We start from the raw sequence: 17,926 nt of genomic DNA, 5'->3' as shown, positions 1-17,926 counted from the left end.
AGCTCTCAACTTTGCAAATGCACCACAGTCACACCTGCTGTTGCTCAAACTTCAAAACCTGGAGCAGGACATTCACTCCTTGAGATCGAGGGAGCTTATCATAGCTATCTTTATTAGATTTAATAAGACTTAAATAAATATAGACTGACCGACCACTTCATAATCCACCTGGCTTCCTTATTCTAATATTATTTTGTAGGGAGCTCGACTGAAATGTGTTTACTTTATTATTATTATTTATATATATAAGATTTTAATTTACTGAAAAAAATCAGTGACTTTTACTAATCTAGCCCTTGCTATCTAACTCCAATACATTTTGTTTACCAATTTAACACTAATTATAATTTTTTTTGAGAAATGATCAAATTGTCTTTAGCTTGTATACTAATTAATTACGAACTCATGAATTAGGAGCCAGAGGTGGCCAGTCATCCCTTTGAGTCTGCTGTGCCATTCAACAAGATTGTAGCTGATCTGATTGTGGACTCAGCTCTCTGATGACAATCTGTCAGTATTCCTTTGATATGGGAATGGGACCAGAGGATTAGAATTTTGCTCCCCTGCCCAAAAAGTGTGGGGGGAGTTTCTGGTAACTGCAGGCCAAATAGTCTGACATTGGTGGTGGAAAACCACACAGATTAACTTTGAGGACAAAACAAATTCTCTTTTGGAGTCTCGTGAGATGATAAGAGATGGTCAACATTGACATGAGCAAGGTAAACCATATCTGAATAATCTGATTCAGTCATCTGATGAAGTAACAGGTAAAGGATTGTGCAATAAATGGCTGTAAAGGATTTAGATTGGAGAAACTAAGGTTGCTGTCCTTAAAGCAAGAAAGTTTAAGTAGTAGAGTTATTCAAAATAATGACATGTTTCATCAAGCAAGGAGGGGTATACAGTTCTGTCTGCTAAGTGATTAAGTAACCAGAGTTCCTATTTTTAAAATATTTACCAAAAGAACTGGAGAGGAACTGAGAAATTTCTTTTCATATGTGGTTCTTAAGATGTAAAATGCTCTGTCTAAACCAGTAATGAAACCTGATTCTGTAAGATCGTTTAATAAGACAACTGGACATGTACTTGAAAATAACTAACTTGCATGTTTATGGGAAAAGTTTGGAGCGTGGGACAAAATTAGAAAATTCTTCAATAGCCAGCATAGGCACAACTGACCCGAATCCAACTTTATTGTAAAATTCTAACTCTAACATCGTCGTATTTATTTTTCCCTGTTCATTTTTTCCCACCTCTCCTAATAATATTTCCCCCTTTTAGGTTTTCTGTCTCTTTGAGTTTGTTAGAAAATATGGATATACCATGGCCTCAAGATTATTGACATTCTAATAGTGAAGAAGTTCTTTTGTTTCTGTTTGCTCAACATTTCCCTGTTTTCCTCCAGATGGATATTTTCTCAGATAAAATATTGAGCGGCTCATATTTGAGTAGTTATGCAGTCTAAATTGTCCTTTTGCAAATTTCAACAGCATGATTATAATTATTGTTCATGTTTGTTCATGGGATCGGCTGACAAGACTTGCATTCATTGCTTTTTGCTAAATGCTATCAAAAAGTGATTCTGGACCACTTCCTTTAACCTTTTGTGGTCAGGATGCTGCCATGTAATGCAAGCAGTTCAGGAGTTTAAACTGATGATGCTGTAGGAACAGCAATTTATTTCCAAGCCAGATTGCTGTGGTGTTCCCATGAGCCTGCTGTTCTTCCAAGTGATATACATTGCAGCTTTAAGGGTCTTGACTCACAGAAACCTCAACATGTTGCTTCTGTGTATCTTGGAGATGATTCAGTGCACAGTGGTGGAGGGAGTGAATGCTCAGTTTGTTGTCTTGACTTGGATTGAGCAACTTTTTTATGCTGTTGAAAGACACTCATCCCGTCAATTTGAGAGTATTCAATCATGCACCAAGCTTCATCCTTGTAAATGGTGGAAAGATTCTGAGAAACTAAAGCTCAAGTTACTCACCATTAAGTAATTCTCTCAGACTTGTTATCCTCACCCCATTGTTTACGTGGCTGGTCCTGTTAGGTTTCTGGTCAGTAGTGACGCCAGGATTTTAATAGGCGGGCAGTTTGACAGTTGCAGTCATTGAAAACCAAGGGAAAATGATCGTACTTTCAGTTGTTCACAATGGTCATTACCTGGCAGTTGTGTGATGTGAATTTTCGTTGTTACTTACAAGCCCAAGTCTGATTGTTGTTCAGGCCTTGCTGCATGTGGGTGTGTACCATTTCAGTATCCGAAGAGTTGTACAACCAGTTGTGGAGCTGAACATTGTGCAATGAGCAGTGTATATACCCAAACAAAAATACCAACAGAACTAGTGCATCGGGACTCAAAGCATTAACTGGCTTCCTCCCACAGATGCTGCCGGGCCTGCTGAGTTTCTCCATTTATTCCTGTTTTTGTTTCAAATCTCTAGCATCCACAGTTCTTTGTTTTATTATGACATTTTGATATGCTTCTCGAGTGTGACTGTGGTATATTAGTTATATTTATTTATCAGGTCAGTGTGTTTATGAAGAAGTTTATGAAATCTCTCCACATTTCTTGGTGAATTTAGCAATTTAACCAAGGTAAGTTTTATATTGACATAACAAAGCTGTTAGTGTCAAACATGCAGCATTTTTAAGTTTCTGACTTACTCACTACTATAGGTAAGTTCCCCTCTTCTAAGAATACTGCAGAGAACATGCATGAAGTGCTATTATAAAGAAAGAAAAAATGCTGTAAATGTAAAGATATTGGCAAATCCCTGCCGCATTCAAGGTTAGCACTGAATGATCCATTAAATAAACAGAGTTGTAACAACATTTTTAACCTTTTTTTGTAAGAATGGTAAGAACTGTGCAAAATGAGTTAGCCTGGAGTACTCTGGTTTGGTGACACAGTTTTATGTATAATCAGTGTAAGGTCGTAAACATAGCCTTGGTTTTAACATTGCTAACCCGAGAAATGATGTTGTAGCTACAAGATTTGCCAAGCACCTCATGTGAGGGACATACACACAAGAGTGAGCAAAAAATCTTTCAATCTCTGTTGAGCTTCTGAATGAATCTGAAATATTTATAAAGCATAGAATGTGCACCAGGGCGAAGAAACATCAGACAAAAATGAAGTGAACAGAAACCCAATGGGGAGGCATAATCACATTCAGAATGCCAATGTGATTCAGATACTGCCTTCTTTGGGCCTTCAGGGTAGACAGTCCACTAGATAGCCTCCCACCTGGCAGAGATGGCAACCTGTTTCAACAGTCTATACAAATCTTGGGCGGTACCTATTGCACCCCGTACATGTGAGATTTTGATATCCAAGAGCACTTTATCGTTGGCTAGGTTAATGGATCTAGCAAAGGAGAAAGTGATGAATGTTGCCCCTGGCAAACACAAATGCTCTTTTGTTCTTCTCTGTGGAAAGGTTTGACATAGTACCAGTAGTGGGTTGAAAGGATCTAGACATGTTTATGCCCATACTGCTACATTTGAAGAGCATTATTATGGGCAGTCTGGATGACTTAGTCTGTAACTGTAGGTGTGTACCAACATTTGTTGCCCTAGTGAATACAGATTATCTCATCCAAATGTTGCATTGTCATCAGAAATACTGAAGGAATTCCATTCCACCCTGTTGTGACTACTGCTATAGCAGTGCTGAGCAAAAAAAACTGCAGAAAATTATTCCCAAATCAGGTGTTTTATAGATACGGAAAAGTTGCACTCAACATCAAACAATAATGAAGAGAACAAAATGCAAACAAACCTCAATGATAAATGAGAAATGATATGCATTTAAGAATCAGATTCAATCAAACAGGTCAGAGGGATTCTTATGATTCCACTTCATATGGGCAATCCTTGAGGCTGGAAAAGGCCAGAAACAAATGAAATCAGCATAATTCTTGAGGATTAAGTTTACCAACAGCACATCTTTTTCCCCAGCCTGAAATTTATTTTCCGTACGAAATGTGGTAGGCACTGTCTTGGGCACAAGATCCTCACAGCTGAACTTTACCACCTCTTTTTTGAATCAGCAGAGGCTCTGCTTGAGAGCAGGAACTCTAGACTATTCTGTGCTAATTCCCAATTCTTTGCTGTGGTAAAATTTTCACAGAACTTGCACTTTGTTTAATGCAGGCAGGGCCTGTAAAATGCTTCATTATATTTTACAGATTGTGATGGCAATGATTTAATATCCTATTGGCCAGCACTGGGTGAGTGTGAAGTCCATGCCTGCTCACTGCAGAAGTGGGGCTCAGAAAGAAAGTTGGGCCTTGATTTCAATAAGGATGCCACTAACAACAACCAACCTGACCCATCCAATGCAAGCGGTGATGAGAATACACCAACCCATCTATTAAAACAAGACCGACAGCGAAAAGGTAAAGAAAAGATTGCAAAAAGAATCCTCAGCATTGCTGAAGAATTATTGAACTGATATTGTAAATACAGGATCCAAAAAGGGGACCAGTAGAGAAGATCCACAGGCTAGCCACCTGAAGGCTGTAAGATGTAATATGAAGAGTGATGGTAAAAATCAAGATGCAAAATATGGAACAATGAGATACACCAGAAATAGGAAAAGTCATGCATTATTATAGCCTTGTGCCTTCAGGACATCCCAAAGTACTTCTCAGATACTTTGAAACGTAGTCACTGCTGTAATACAAGGCAGCTAATTTGTACACAGTGAGATTTTACAAACGCACCATGGTAGCCAGATAATGTGTCTTTACTGATGCAATTGCTGACCAAATGTTGGTCAGGACACGCACAGTAACATGCAGTAATACACATCAAAGAACACAAAAACTCTTGTGTTTTGATGTTGTGCCAATGTCTACCATAAATGTGTGTGGATTAGGGAAAGTTTTTGCCTTTCCTTCATATTTCTGTTTGCCTGACATAAAGCAGAAGACAGACTCACATTGAATGGCTTGACATGAACAGATTTATTATACTCCCATGCAAAAAAGGCTGTGATGCAATCAAGCGTTGAATTGTGTCATACAAACCTAAAGAACAAAACTTTTAGGTTACGTTTTTAGAGTAAGTCTTCAGGTGAAAACTCAAAATGGTAAATGGTGTTAAGTTAACTTATCTGACTGTTAGGCTTGCTGTATTCTATTATACTGCAAAACACTTTCTGATTTGAAAGTGTGTCATAATGAACTTAGGTACTTTATAATTAAAAATTCTGAGTAGTATTTTTTCAAAATGAGTCTACTACAAGGCATTCTAATGTGTAGCTTGAAAATTATGTGCTAACCTCCACTTTCAGTTCTTTGATATGCATTCCTTTCAAGTGAAAGATGATTGTATGAACAATTGTGGGCCTCTATTTTGGGCCAGTTTTGTTTTCAGCACTAAAAATTCTGATATATATCTCTTGGTGCTGTAACTCCTCTATTCAATGAAGAATTGCAAGTATGATTACAGAGAACAAAAACTGCCAAACTGTTTGAGGAGAAGACGTGATCTTTTTATAACTGAACATTCAGACGTGGCCAATAGTTTTGTGTTCAGGAGCAAAATGATGGTGGTCAGTGCTGACTGTGAAGGAATTTACTGAAAAAGATTGAATGAGTCCTGTGCCATGGATTTCATGTTTCCCAATGTAAATTTCATTCTGGCAACAGCAATAGTGGATTTCTAGCAATTGAGAGCATCAAGCAGCCACAACAAGTGGTTCTCACAGACAGCAAATGGGAAAACCACAAGCAATTGTTGAATCAATTTTTGTAACTTACGGAAAGTGAGGTAAAGTTTTGGACATAATCAGGGGAGTTTGGGTAGTAGCTAAAACTTTATAATTTTTTAATGTTATGAATCCATAGAGCTTGTATCATAACGTGGAGAAATTCAATATTCTACCAACACAAAATTTAGTTTTTTAGTGCCTTGTTTGTCAATAATTATGATCTAGTGTGTGCTGAAAACCCCACTTATTTATTTCATAAGACATGTAATTGCAAATAATAGTGTAAATTGTGGAAGTTCACATCAATTCATTGATTTCTAATTATTTTGCAGCTTCAAATGTTTGTGCAGTACACTTTTTAGAAGTTCTGGGGAAATCACTGACAGCAACTTCTGGGTTTCTGATTTATCTCTGCTTATGTGAATGGCAGAGATTGCTGTCAGTTTCACAGTATTTTGACAGTTTAATCCTCATTTATCTCAAAATCCCAAACAATCCCAAGTAATCAGGAGTGAAAACACTGGGCAGTTTTTACTTCGACGTGATTTGAGGACACAGAATTCAATTATTATGCCTCTACAGTTTTCTGACTTGCAACTGGGAAAATTAGGGATAATTTACTTTGGCTGTATTATCATTTCTCACCTTACTCAGCATAAAATCATGAAATAATATGAACTGTTGTTTATATGTTTTGTCTAGGAATTCTGAAAAACAGAATGCAATACCCATCTGCAACACTGAAGAATGAAAGTTCAAATTCCATCAACAGAATGCAGATTGAGTTGCCTTGGTACAATACTTCAACGCTAGGTCCCAGGGTTGTTCCAGCAGCCTCCTATGGCCGTATGTACTCCGGCGCAGGAAGTCTGTCTCAACCGGCCAGCCGATATTCATCGCGTGAACAGTTGGATATGCTAGTCAGGAGACATATGTCCAAGGAACAGCTGGATGCACTCTCCAGCAGACATGCATCACGAGACCGACTAGAAACTGTTCCCAGCCGGCATGGGTCCAGAGAACAGCTAGACACAATCCCAAGTAGGCATGCTGCTAGAGAACATCAAGACAGAGTGCCGAGTAGACATGGGTCCAGAGAACAGCTAGACTCAATACCAAGGAGGCATGGTTCCAGAGAACATCTAGATGTGTTACCTGTAAGACAAATGTCCAAGGAATGGCTAAACACTGTGCCCAATAGGCAAATGTCTAGAGAGCAGATGAACACGGTTCCCAGTAGGCATGCGTCCCGGGAACATTTAGAGGCACTGCCAAATAAACAACCCTCCAGAGACCATGTAGATGCCCTATCTAGAAGACAACCATCTAGAGAGCAACTAGGTCTAACATCAAGTCAATATTCTTCACGAGAGCAACTCGACTCAATGTCTCGCAGGTACTTATCCAGAGAGCGTTTGGATCCAGTGCCTAGCAGGCATCCCTCCAGAGAACAGCTAAATACTCTTCCCAGAAGACAACCTTCCAGAGAGCAACTAGGGCCACTACCAAGCCGGCAACCCTCTACAGAGCAGTTGGATATTCTATCCTCCATCCTTGCTTCTTTTAATTCTTCTGCCCTTTCTTCTGCTCCCTCCACCACCACTCCATCTGCCCCACAGACGACTTTTACCCCTCCAGGGGCACAGACATCCTCAATGACCTCTGCCCCATGCCCTTCAACACCGCACTCTGCAACATCTCACAGCATCTCAGAGATTTCGCCAGATTCAGAGTAAGTAACTAATGGCCTGATGTAAGTGTAGCAGTGATGTACATTATGTGCACTGAAGGTTCAAATGCCAGTTGTTGTGAATTACTGTGCCAATTGTCAGTTATTGGGGCAGTACCAACTTACTGTATAAAGCCATCAAACCTCTCTGCATTTCTTCCCTCAGACTTTTAAAGTTCAATCTTGGTGTTATCTAATTATTTCTTCCTAATTTACTACTTTGTCTTTAACATCTTTTAACATTGGACATGTCATTCACAATGAGTTTTCACCCAGGAATTCTTTGAAGAAAAACCCATAGTAAAGCACACTGTCATTTCTGAAGATTGAGAGAAAAGCCAAGGTAAATCAAGAAGTAATCAGTAACTGTGCTTGAAACTTAAAAATTGATTATGGAAAGAAGGAGACACTAAAAGAAGTTGTTTATTCCAAAATTTTAAGGATGTGGGTAACAGTGATGTAGAGTAAGAGGCAGTATGTTTTTCTCATGTCATTATTTTCAGTCAAATCCCATCCAGGCGAAAATGTAGATTGAAAAGTATGGTTGAGAAGATTAGTCCTAATAGAGGAGAGTGAAGTACTTCTCAGCATCTGAAATGTAAGGTTTTAGTTTAGCTGAAAATGATTGGGATGAAACTTGATTGAAGCATAAACATATATGGATCAGTTGAGGCAAATACTTGCTTTGTTATTAAGCCTCTGTAAAACAGAAATACAATAATTCAATTCAAGGATGATGAGTGTTTCTAAACTAGTTCATTATCAAAATGTAATTTATGCAGATAGTTCTCAGAGTTTTTCTGGCTTTACCTGACATTTTATAGCTCTTCTATCTGAATAAAATGAAATCTCACATCTTAATCCCACTTCTCTGAATTAATTATTGAAAACAAATGTGATGAATGTTAACTGATTCTGAAAACACCTTCCTTTAACATCCTAAATAAAAGTTCTTGGACTTCAAGGAGATTATTTCTTAAAAGCCTTAAAACGGCATTGGTATAGATTAAAAAGATGTGCCAGAAAACAGAAATTATATTGGATTGGAATTTGAAGAGATGACATACAAGGTGTCACAAAGGATTTCAATGGTGGTCTTTAAACTCTGAAATCTGCATGATCAGTCTTTAGTTAACAGGCATAGCCTGTAAATGTAAGGAATTTGTTTATCTCTAATCTAATTCACATAAGGAATCAAAATGTACCATATGTAATAGGAACCGCAGATGCTGGAGAATCTGAGATAACAAAGTGTAGAGATTTCTGATGAAGGGTCTAGGCCCGAAACATCAGCTTTTCTGCTCCTAAGATGCTGCTTAGCCTGCTGTGTTTATCTAGCTCTACAATTTGTTATTTCAAAATGTACCATAATTCAATACTTAATCAGCAGCCTCATTTAAAAAAAGCCATTTGCCGTATTTATGCAGTATCTTACTGCAAATGCTTTACATTTTGATTTTATGATGCCTAATAAAAGGATGATTACATAGAACGTAGAACATTACAGCACAGTACAGGCTCTTTGGCCCTCGATGTTGTGCTGACCTGTCATACCGATCTGAAGCCTATCTAATCTACACTATTCCATGTACGTCCATATGCTTATCCAGTGACGACTTAAATGTACCTAAAGTTGGCGAATCTACTACCGATTGATGAAGAAAGAAAAACAATTAAACTCAGCACAAGTGAAAATGAAAGTCCGGAGACAGTATGTTCCTGTAATGGTGAAGGGCAATGTTGGCAAGTGATCGGAATGATGGATGACTAGAGAAATTGAGGCTTTGTTAAGAAAAAGAAAGAAACATATCAGGTATAGACAGCAGAAATCAGCTAAATCCCTAGTATAGTATAAAGGCAGTAAGAGTATACCTAAGAGGGAAATCAGGGTGGCCAAGTGAGATAGCTTTAACAAATAAGGTTAAGAAGAACCAAAGAGATTTTCATAAATACTTTAAGGACAAAAGGGTAACTAGGGAGAGAATAGGGCCCCTTAAAGATCTGCAAGGCCACCTACATGTAGAGCTGAGGAAATGAAGGAGATACTAAATGAGTATTTTGTATCACAGTTTACTGTGGAGAAGGGCATGAAAGATATAGACTGTGGGAAAATAATAACTACGTCTTGAAAAATGTCCTTTCTAGAAAGAAGGACGTGCTGTACAGCTTAAAGGCGTATAAGTGGATAAATTCCCGGGACCTGATCAGGTGTACCCTAGAACCCTTTGGAAAACTAGGGAAGTGATTGTTGGGCTCATTGAGATATTTGTAGCATCGATAGCCACTGGTGAGGTGCCGAAAGACTGGAGGTTGACTAACTTGGTGCCACTGTTCAAGAAATGTGATAACAAAATCTAAGGGATCTATAAACCAATGAGCCTGATGTTAGTGATGAGCAAGTTATTGGGGGAATCCTAAAGGACAGGATTTACATGTATTTGGAAAGGCAAGGACTGATTAGGGACGGTCAACGTGGCTTTGTGCGTGGAAAATCGTGTCTCACGAGCTTGATTGAGTTTTTTTGGAGAAGTTTCAAAGAGGATTGATGATGGCAGAGTGGTGGACGTGATCTATATGGACTTCAGTAAGGCATTTGACAAGGTTCTGCATGGTAGACTGGTTAGCAAGGTTAGGTCACATGGAACACGGAGAACTAGCGATTTGGGTACAAAACTGGTGCAAAGGCAGGAGACAGGAGATGGTGGTGAAGGGTTGCTTTTCAGACTAGAGGCTGGTGATCAGTGGATCACCACAAGGATCAGTGCTGGGTGTGCTGCTTTTCATCATTTACATAAATGATTTGGATGTGAATATAAGAGATATGGTTAGTAAGTTTACAAATGAAACTGAAGGTTTCACAGACATTGAAGGCAGCTACCTCAGAGTACAACAGTATGTTGATCAGATGAGCCAATGGACCGAGGAGTGGCAGACGGAGTTTAATTTGGGTAAACATGAAGTGCTGCATTTTGGAAAGGCAAGCCAGGGCAGGATTTATACACTTAATGGTAAGGTGCTGGGGAGTGTTGCTGAACAAAGCGACCTTGGAGTGCAGGTTCATAGTTCCTTGAAATGGAGTCGCAGGTAGATAGGATAGTGAAGAAGGCGTTTGGTATACTTGCCTTTATTGGTCAGTGCATTGAGTGTAGGTTTTGGAAGGTCATGTTGCAGTTGTATAGGACATTGGTTATCCCAGTTTTGGAATACTTGTGCAATTCTGATCTCCCTGCCGTAGGAAGGATGGTGTGAAACTTGAAAGAGTTCAGAGAAGATTTTACTAAGATATTGCCAGGATTGGATGGTTTAAGCTATAGGGAAAGACTAAATAGACTGGGACTAATTTCACTGGGGTAAATAGACAAGGCCTTTTCCCTGGGGTGGAAAGTCCGAAACTAGAGGGCATAGGTTTAAGGTGAGAGAGGAAAGATTTAAAAGGGACCTAAGGAGCAACTCTTTCATGCAGAGGGTGGTAAGTGTATGGAGAAACTGCCCACAATAAGTGGTGGAGCTGATACAATTACAACATTTAAAAGGCATCTGGTTGTGTAGATGAATAGGAAGATTTTATAGGGATATGGGGCAAATGCTGGCAAATGGGACTAAATGTATCTAGGATATCTAGTCTTCATGGAAGAGATGATTTGAAGGGTCTGTTTCCATGCCGTGTATCTCCATGACTGTAATGTTGCTCAAGTAACCAAGATTTAGAACCAATTCAAAAATGTAATGAAACATGTTACTTTGAAATAAATTTTTTCACTCATTGCTATAAAATTATCTTGGGCATGAAACCAATAAGTGACAGCCTGTTACAAGTAAATTTTGAAAGAGTTAGAATTTCATAATGATTTTTGGAGTTTGATCCCCAACCAAGCACTAGTGTTGCAGTTTACAACCAACTTCATTATGACAAGATTTGACTTTCAGCTCACCCTTCTGAGTTGCATTATTTCAGAGTTGTGAAAATAAATCAACCCATGTTGTTACTCAGACGTGTGTAACATTTTTTCTAATCTACATGGTCATGGCTGCTCAGAGGTTCCGCAGACAGCAATCGGCGTGCTAACACATCGACATCCAGTTTCAAAAGTTAATGCTGCACCAACCTCAATGTGTAATAACTCATTAAGTCCCATCTGAGAACATGATGACCAAGAAAGATTCACTCATAACATGGCTGAGTATCAACGTGTAAATCCTTACAACACACTGATAGCGAGCAGTAAAGAAAGGGACTGATTCCTGATCAGCCAGGTGAAGGAAAGGAAATTGAAGCCTCTGCAATCACTATCTATACCTCCAGGCTACAGCATGTGTGTGGAAGTGTGTTGTCGCCTCAAACTGGACTCCTGGGGCCAGCGCACATAGTTAGATGAACCCTGGTTTTGATCAGCTTGATACCTCAAGCAAGTAGTTCAATTTATGTTCTCAGTGGGATGGTATCAAGATCTACTTCTTTGCCCTACCCATGATGAAGGCTGTAGGTTGGACGTGCCTTCAGGCAGAGAGCACAAAAAGAATCATTCAATAATTGTTTTACTGCAAAAATGTAATTTATTCATAAAAATCATCCGTAAGTACATACAAAGGTTCTAAATCAATCCTATACCGTCTTTGTAGAGAAAAACACCAAACAAAACATTGAAATTTTGACATTTCATAGAGCTTTCCTGCTGTTGCAAAAAAAAAGGCATTTTCTACTCATGCAAGAAGTTATTTACATTCATTTTGAGGCAATAGGAAGGTCTCACAACTGAACAGACCCTTGTATTTTGGCAGAAAGACCTTAGATGTTTGTCTTTCCCCACTCTGTCCTGACAGCAGCTATCCCAAGCTCTAATGCATCCCTCAGTATTTAGCCCTGGACCTTGCACTGGCTGCGACACTCAGTCAAGATCCACTTTGATCACTGGAAACCAACAGGTTATTGGGCTGGCCAAAGATCATCTTTCACTGTGTTGATGGTCCTCCAGGTGCAGTAGATATTTGCGTCTGTGTGTGTCCCGCGGAACAGCCTGTAGAGCACCGAGTACTACGTCATGCTTCGACTGCTTCGAACGAACCTCAACAAAAGCCACTGTATCTCTGTTCAGACTGTATTTGCAAAGGCCTATTCCAGAATGAGTTGTGTGAGAGTCTGTATCCCATCACAGCTGCTTTGAGGGCAGCGTGCGGTGGTACAGAAAGTCCGGGCGTACATGTAGGATCAGCCAGGTAGTTCTCTCCTCACCACCCACCAAGCAACGTCTTGGTGCTTTTTGGAAAGTTCTAGCAATGAAACAGTCTGCCAAATGACTGACAATCTGCTTGCGGAACCACCTGACAGAACCAACCGTCTTTTTTTCCCCGCATGGTCTCAAGGATGCTATGTGCTCATCACTGCTTGATATACTTGAGGTCAAAGGTGATTTTTTTTCACGAGGTACACGTGAAATGGAACAGTGCAACTACTTAGAGCGTTCCGTGGCAACGAGGCCAGACTTATCCTTCATACCGCTAGGGACAGATAGAACCTCAGTGCGTAGTGACACTTGGTGTTTGCGTACTGCTGGTCAACACACAGCTTCATGTAGCCAAATACAAAGTTTGCCATCAGGATGAGGGTGGTATTGGGTATATCCTTTCTCCACCTTTATCTAGAGCTTTGTAAATGGTATCCATGTGGTCCATCTTTGACCTCCGTGTAAAGTGAAAGATAGCTTGGGTGAATGCAGTGGTGCAGGATCGAGGAATGGGCCACACCTCTACCACATACATTAAACTGGAATTCTGTTATGCCAAAGGGGATCAATTACTTGCAGTTCCCTTTCACTACGTGTATTTTGATCTACCCTGCTTGAACCTATTAACATTGAATATCGTATGTACACACACTGAACATCTGATATACAAATCTTGTTCAGTTACATAAAACTTGACATCCTCAGCACAGAAACCAGCCATCTTTCCTAACTGCTTCATTCATGTGTTCATACTCCACACACTGTTTCTTTTCACCCCTCTTATCTAACCTTAGTTATTAAGTTATATAAACTTCAGTTGATCATATTTCTTCCAATTGGTATGAAGGATAAGTCTGGCCTCATTGCCACGGAACGCTCTAAGTAGTTGCACTGTTCCATTTCACGTGTACCTAGTGAAAAAAAATTTCAAATGAATTAAGTTGTATTCACCCCACCACACAGGATTTCAATGCTTTAGCAATATAAGAGTGTGAAATACAAGGCATTGACTTGTGTTGTGTATCATTAGCATAGTTCATTTGTTTTATATATAACATTCCAAAATGAATTTAAATAGACCACATTTCCTCTTACCTTAGACAAACCATATTTCCTCTAATTCATTCACTTTGCAAATATTTCTTGTTGATTCGCCAATATACATAGTATGCAGTTAAAATTCACTCTCTAATGCAATACTAGTGCTATTCTCTAACCTGCAAACTGATATCAATGAATAGATCTAACTTGACCATGCAGCAAACAAGGCCCAGATAATCAGTTACAGAGATAGTAGGAACTGCCAATGCTGGAGAATCTGATATAACAAAGTGTAGAGCTGGATGGACACAGCGGGCCAAGCAGCATCAGAGGAGCAGGAAAGCTGGCATTTTAGGTCTAGACCCTTCTTCAGAAAATGAAGCTAGATTTTTTTAAGAAAGGTCTATACCCGAAACATCAGCTTTCCTGCTCCTCTGATTCTGCTTGGCCTGTTGTGTTCATCCAGCCCTACACCTTGTTAAACCAGATAATCAGTTCTCCTTTTTATTACTATCTGTCCTTTTGGGTAAGCACCCGCCCTTTGCTGCTCAAAATGGCATGTATGAGAAAACTTACTAAAGATACCCAATATGTTTATCTTTCTGTACCGAACTTCAGGTGGCTTCTGCCAGGCCCAATCTCTAAGCCACCACTTCACAACAATGAGTTTGTTAATGATGAGGTTAATAAAAATGCTAGTTTTCACATGAGTTTGATTTTGATGTCTCAGTTCTGATTCTTGATAATGTCTGGCTTCACTTCTGATTGTATGCCATTACTGGAGTTCAGCCCCACTTTTCAGAGTATTGTAGTCCTAGCTTGCGATATTACTAACTTTCATTTGTCCACGCTATATTTGAATTTGGTACGTTTCACTGCAACTTTGAGATTGCTAGTGATCTTCAATTTAAGTTTTGTTCTTCAATTAGAAATGAGGTCCAGTTTGGCCTGGCGATGGCTCGTTGGTCTAAGGGTATAATTTTTGGGGTGGCATGGTGGCTCAGTGGTTAGCACTGCTGCCTCACAGCTTCAGGGACCTGAGATTCCGGCCTCAGGTGACTGTGTAGAGTTTCCATGTTCTCCCCATGTCTGTGTGGGTTTTCACGGGGTGCTCAAGTTTCCTCTGACAGTCCAAAGATGTGCGGTTAAGGTGGATTGGCCATGCTAAGTTGCCCATAGTGTCCAGGGATGTGTAGATTAGGTGGATTGGCCATGAGAAATGCAGGGATAGGTAGCTGGGTGAGACAGGGTGGGGTGCTATCTGGCTTGGATTGAGGATTGGCAGTCTGACAGAAGGCAGAGAGTTGGGATAAAAGGCTCTTTTTCGGAATGGCAACCAGTGACGAGTGGTGTCCCGCAGGGTTCAGTGTTGGGGCCGCAACTGTTCACCTTATATATTAATGATCTGGATGAAGGGACTGGGGGCATTCTGGCGAAGTTTACCGATGATACAAAGATAGATGGACAGGCAGGTAGTACTGAGGAGGTGGGGAAGCTGCAGAAAGATTTAGACAGTTTAGGAGAGTGGTCCAGGAAATGGCTGATGAAATTCAATGTGAGTAAATGTGAGGTTTTGCATTTTGGAAAAAAGAATACAGGCATGGACTATTTTCTAAATGGTGAGAAAATTCTCAAAGCAGAAGTACAAAGGGATCTGGGAGTGTTAGTCCAGGATTCTCGAAAGGTTAACTTGCAGGTAGAGTCCGTAATTAAGAAAGCGAATGTAATGTTGTCATTTATCTCAAGAGGGTTGGAATATAAAAGCAGCGATGTGCTTCTGAGGCTTTATAAAGCTGTAGTTAGGCCCCGTTTAGAATACTGTGTCCAATTTTGGGCCCCACACCTCAGGAAGGACATATTAGCCCTGGAGCATGTCCAGCGGAGATTCACACGGATGATCCCTGGAATGGTAGGTTTAACGTATAATGAACGGCTAAGGATCCTGGGATTGTACTCATTAGAGTTTAGAAGATTGAGGGGAGATATAATAGAAACTTCCAAGATAATGCATGGTTTAGAAGGGGTGAACGCTAGGAAGTTGTTTCCGTTAGGCAGGGAGACTAGGACCTGTGGGCATAGCCTTAAAATTAGAGGGGGTAAATTTAAAACTGAAATGAGATAACATTTCTTCAGCCAGAGAGTGGTGGGCTTGTGGAATTCATTGCACGGAGTGCAGTGGAGGCCGGGACGTTGGATGCCTTTAAGGCAGAGATCAACAAATTCTTGATCTCAGAAGGAATCAAGAAATACGGGGAGAGTGCAGGAAAGTGGAGTTGAAATGCCCATCAGCCATGATTTAAATGGCGGAGTGGACTTAATGGGCCGAATGGCCGTACTTCCACTCCTATGTCTTATGGTCTATTCAGAGAATTGGTGAGGGCTTTTTGAGCCAAATGACCTGTTTCCACACTGTGGAGATTAAATGGATTCTGTGGATGAAAATAAAAATCAGCACAACTGAGGTTAAATAGTAGGTAGAAATCAGTCCTATACTCTGAAATTGAGACTGTATCTGCATTGAGTTTGATCAACTTGTTTGTTTTAAAATGCACTAACCAGTTATTTTTGAACATGCTGAATTCTGATGCTTAACACTGCTGCTTGCTCTTGATTGAATTTAAAATAAGTGCATTCTTAATTTGCTTTTATTTAAACAGAATGGCAAGAACTGACACGCAGTCTTGAGGCAATATCACTTTCCTGTGTCTGCGTTTTGTCTCTGGATACCCGAAGGCTGAAGTGGCACGAAGACCAAATGTTACTGAGAAACAGGACAAATCACTCTACCTAAAACCAAGGGATCAAAGCAGTTAGCCACAGCCTGCAGAATATTGGGTCCTTAAACAAAAGGGAAATAGATATTACTTCATTCTCAAAATTGTTCCTATCAGAGGACCTTATCAACTTTTAAAATCGCACTGATTCGGGCACCAATGTGAGTGCCAAAAAAGCAAAGAATATTGAACATTCCAGACTAGAGAATATTAATTTCCACACCCACTTGAGAGAGAGATGATCTCCTCTATTAGCGGCAACATTCATCTTTCTCTGTAGAGTTTTATGGTAGATAACAGGGTAGATAGGTTAAATAAGGAAGAAAACTACTGCCATCCTCTAGTGTTCAAGCTCAAGATCTGCAACAGCCTATATTTCTTCAAGTTCTCATTAATCTTTACAGTGGAATAATTACAGGCTCATGTTATCCATTGGAAGTGATAAATATTAATATGGTAATAACTGCATTTGGGACTAATTGAGAGTTTACTCTATTCATACTGTAAGTAGCAACATGTAGTTTGCTCCTCCAGTACAGCCTGATGGAGATTGACTTGCAATCCAGTATCTCTTTGTTCAGGAGGAAATGATGCAATTGATGAGTTTGGAGTTGTCCAGTTTATGCCAATCTGCATCATATAGAACATGTTACTGAATAACCTGCTGTTGTGAATAATTTCACTCCCCCTCACAAGTGCACAAATAAGCATTGCACTGCCAAATCAGTACATGCACTCAGATGACTCAGTTTAATCTGGTGAGTTGAGAAGATGGTGCAATTAGCCATTCACAAGGCTCCTTTAAGAAAACATGCAAAATCGCTCCAACAAACTTTTTATCTAAAATAATGGAACCATTATTTTTATAAACGTGTTTCCAGTTGTGATATTTGAAGGTTCTGCACTATTATGGTACGTAAATGCTTATATGACAGGCAAGGCACCCTAAATCTTTGTCCAGGAAATAAATCTATTCATTAAGTAGAGGAGGGCTTCACAGCAGAAATCATCATTATATCGTGGTCAGGAGACATATAAATCTTAAACAAGAGTTTATTTATAAACATAGTACATACTGGTTAAGTTCATGCTGTAATGTAGCTCATAAATTTCTCTGTGCATTCCTACTCAACACGGTGTTCACAAAATAAGCTAATGCACATCTTAACAGTGGAATGCAACTTCTGAGAATCTCAAATGAATATTATCCATATATTCCAGAAATGCAGGTGTACAGTTCCAGAAATTCTAGTGAATTCTAGTTCTGACCGGGTATAATCTGTTGCAGGATAATAAAATGTGAGGCTGGATGAACACAGCAGGCCCAACAGCATCTCAGGAGCACAAAAGCTGACTGCTCTCTGATGAAGGATCTAGGCCCGAAACGTCAGCTTTTGTGCTCCTGAGATGCTGCTGGGCCTGCTGTGTTCATCCAGCC

At 39.8% G+C, this 17,926-nt stretch overlaps 1 protein-coding gene across 1 annotated transcript in view; it reads left to right on the top strand.

The window, feature by feature from the left end:
• Positions 1–17,784, top strand: part of celsr3 (cadherin, EGF LAG seven-pass G-type receptor 3) — a 262,123-nt gene extending 244,339 nt beyond the window's left edge. The window contains exons 34-36 of the mRNA XM_048547414.2: positions 4,194–4,403; positions 6,425–7,454; positions 16,372–17,784. Of these exons, the coding sequence (XP_048403371.2) occupies positions 4,194–4,403; positions 6,425–7,454; positions 16,372–16,399 (1,268 nt within the window). The 3' untranslated portion in view covers positions 16,400–17,784. The remainder of the gene's footprint in view (positions 1–4,193; positions 4,404–6,424; positions 7,455–16,371) is intronic.
• The last annotated feature ends 142 nt before the right edge of the window (positions 17,785–17,926 follow it).

Source organism: Stegostoma tigrinum, chromosome 11 (assembly GCF_030684315.1).
Source record: "Stegostoma tigrinum isolate sSteTig4 chromosome 11, sSteTig4.hap1, whole genome shotgun sequence".
NCBI classification, from domain to species: Eukaryota; Metazoa; Chordata; class Chondrichthyes; order Orectolobiformes; family Stegostomatidae; genus Stegostoma; species Stegostoma tigrinum.
Note: the sequence above shows the minus strand (reverse complement) of the source record. Positions and strands in the feature narration are given on the sequence as shown.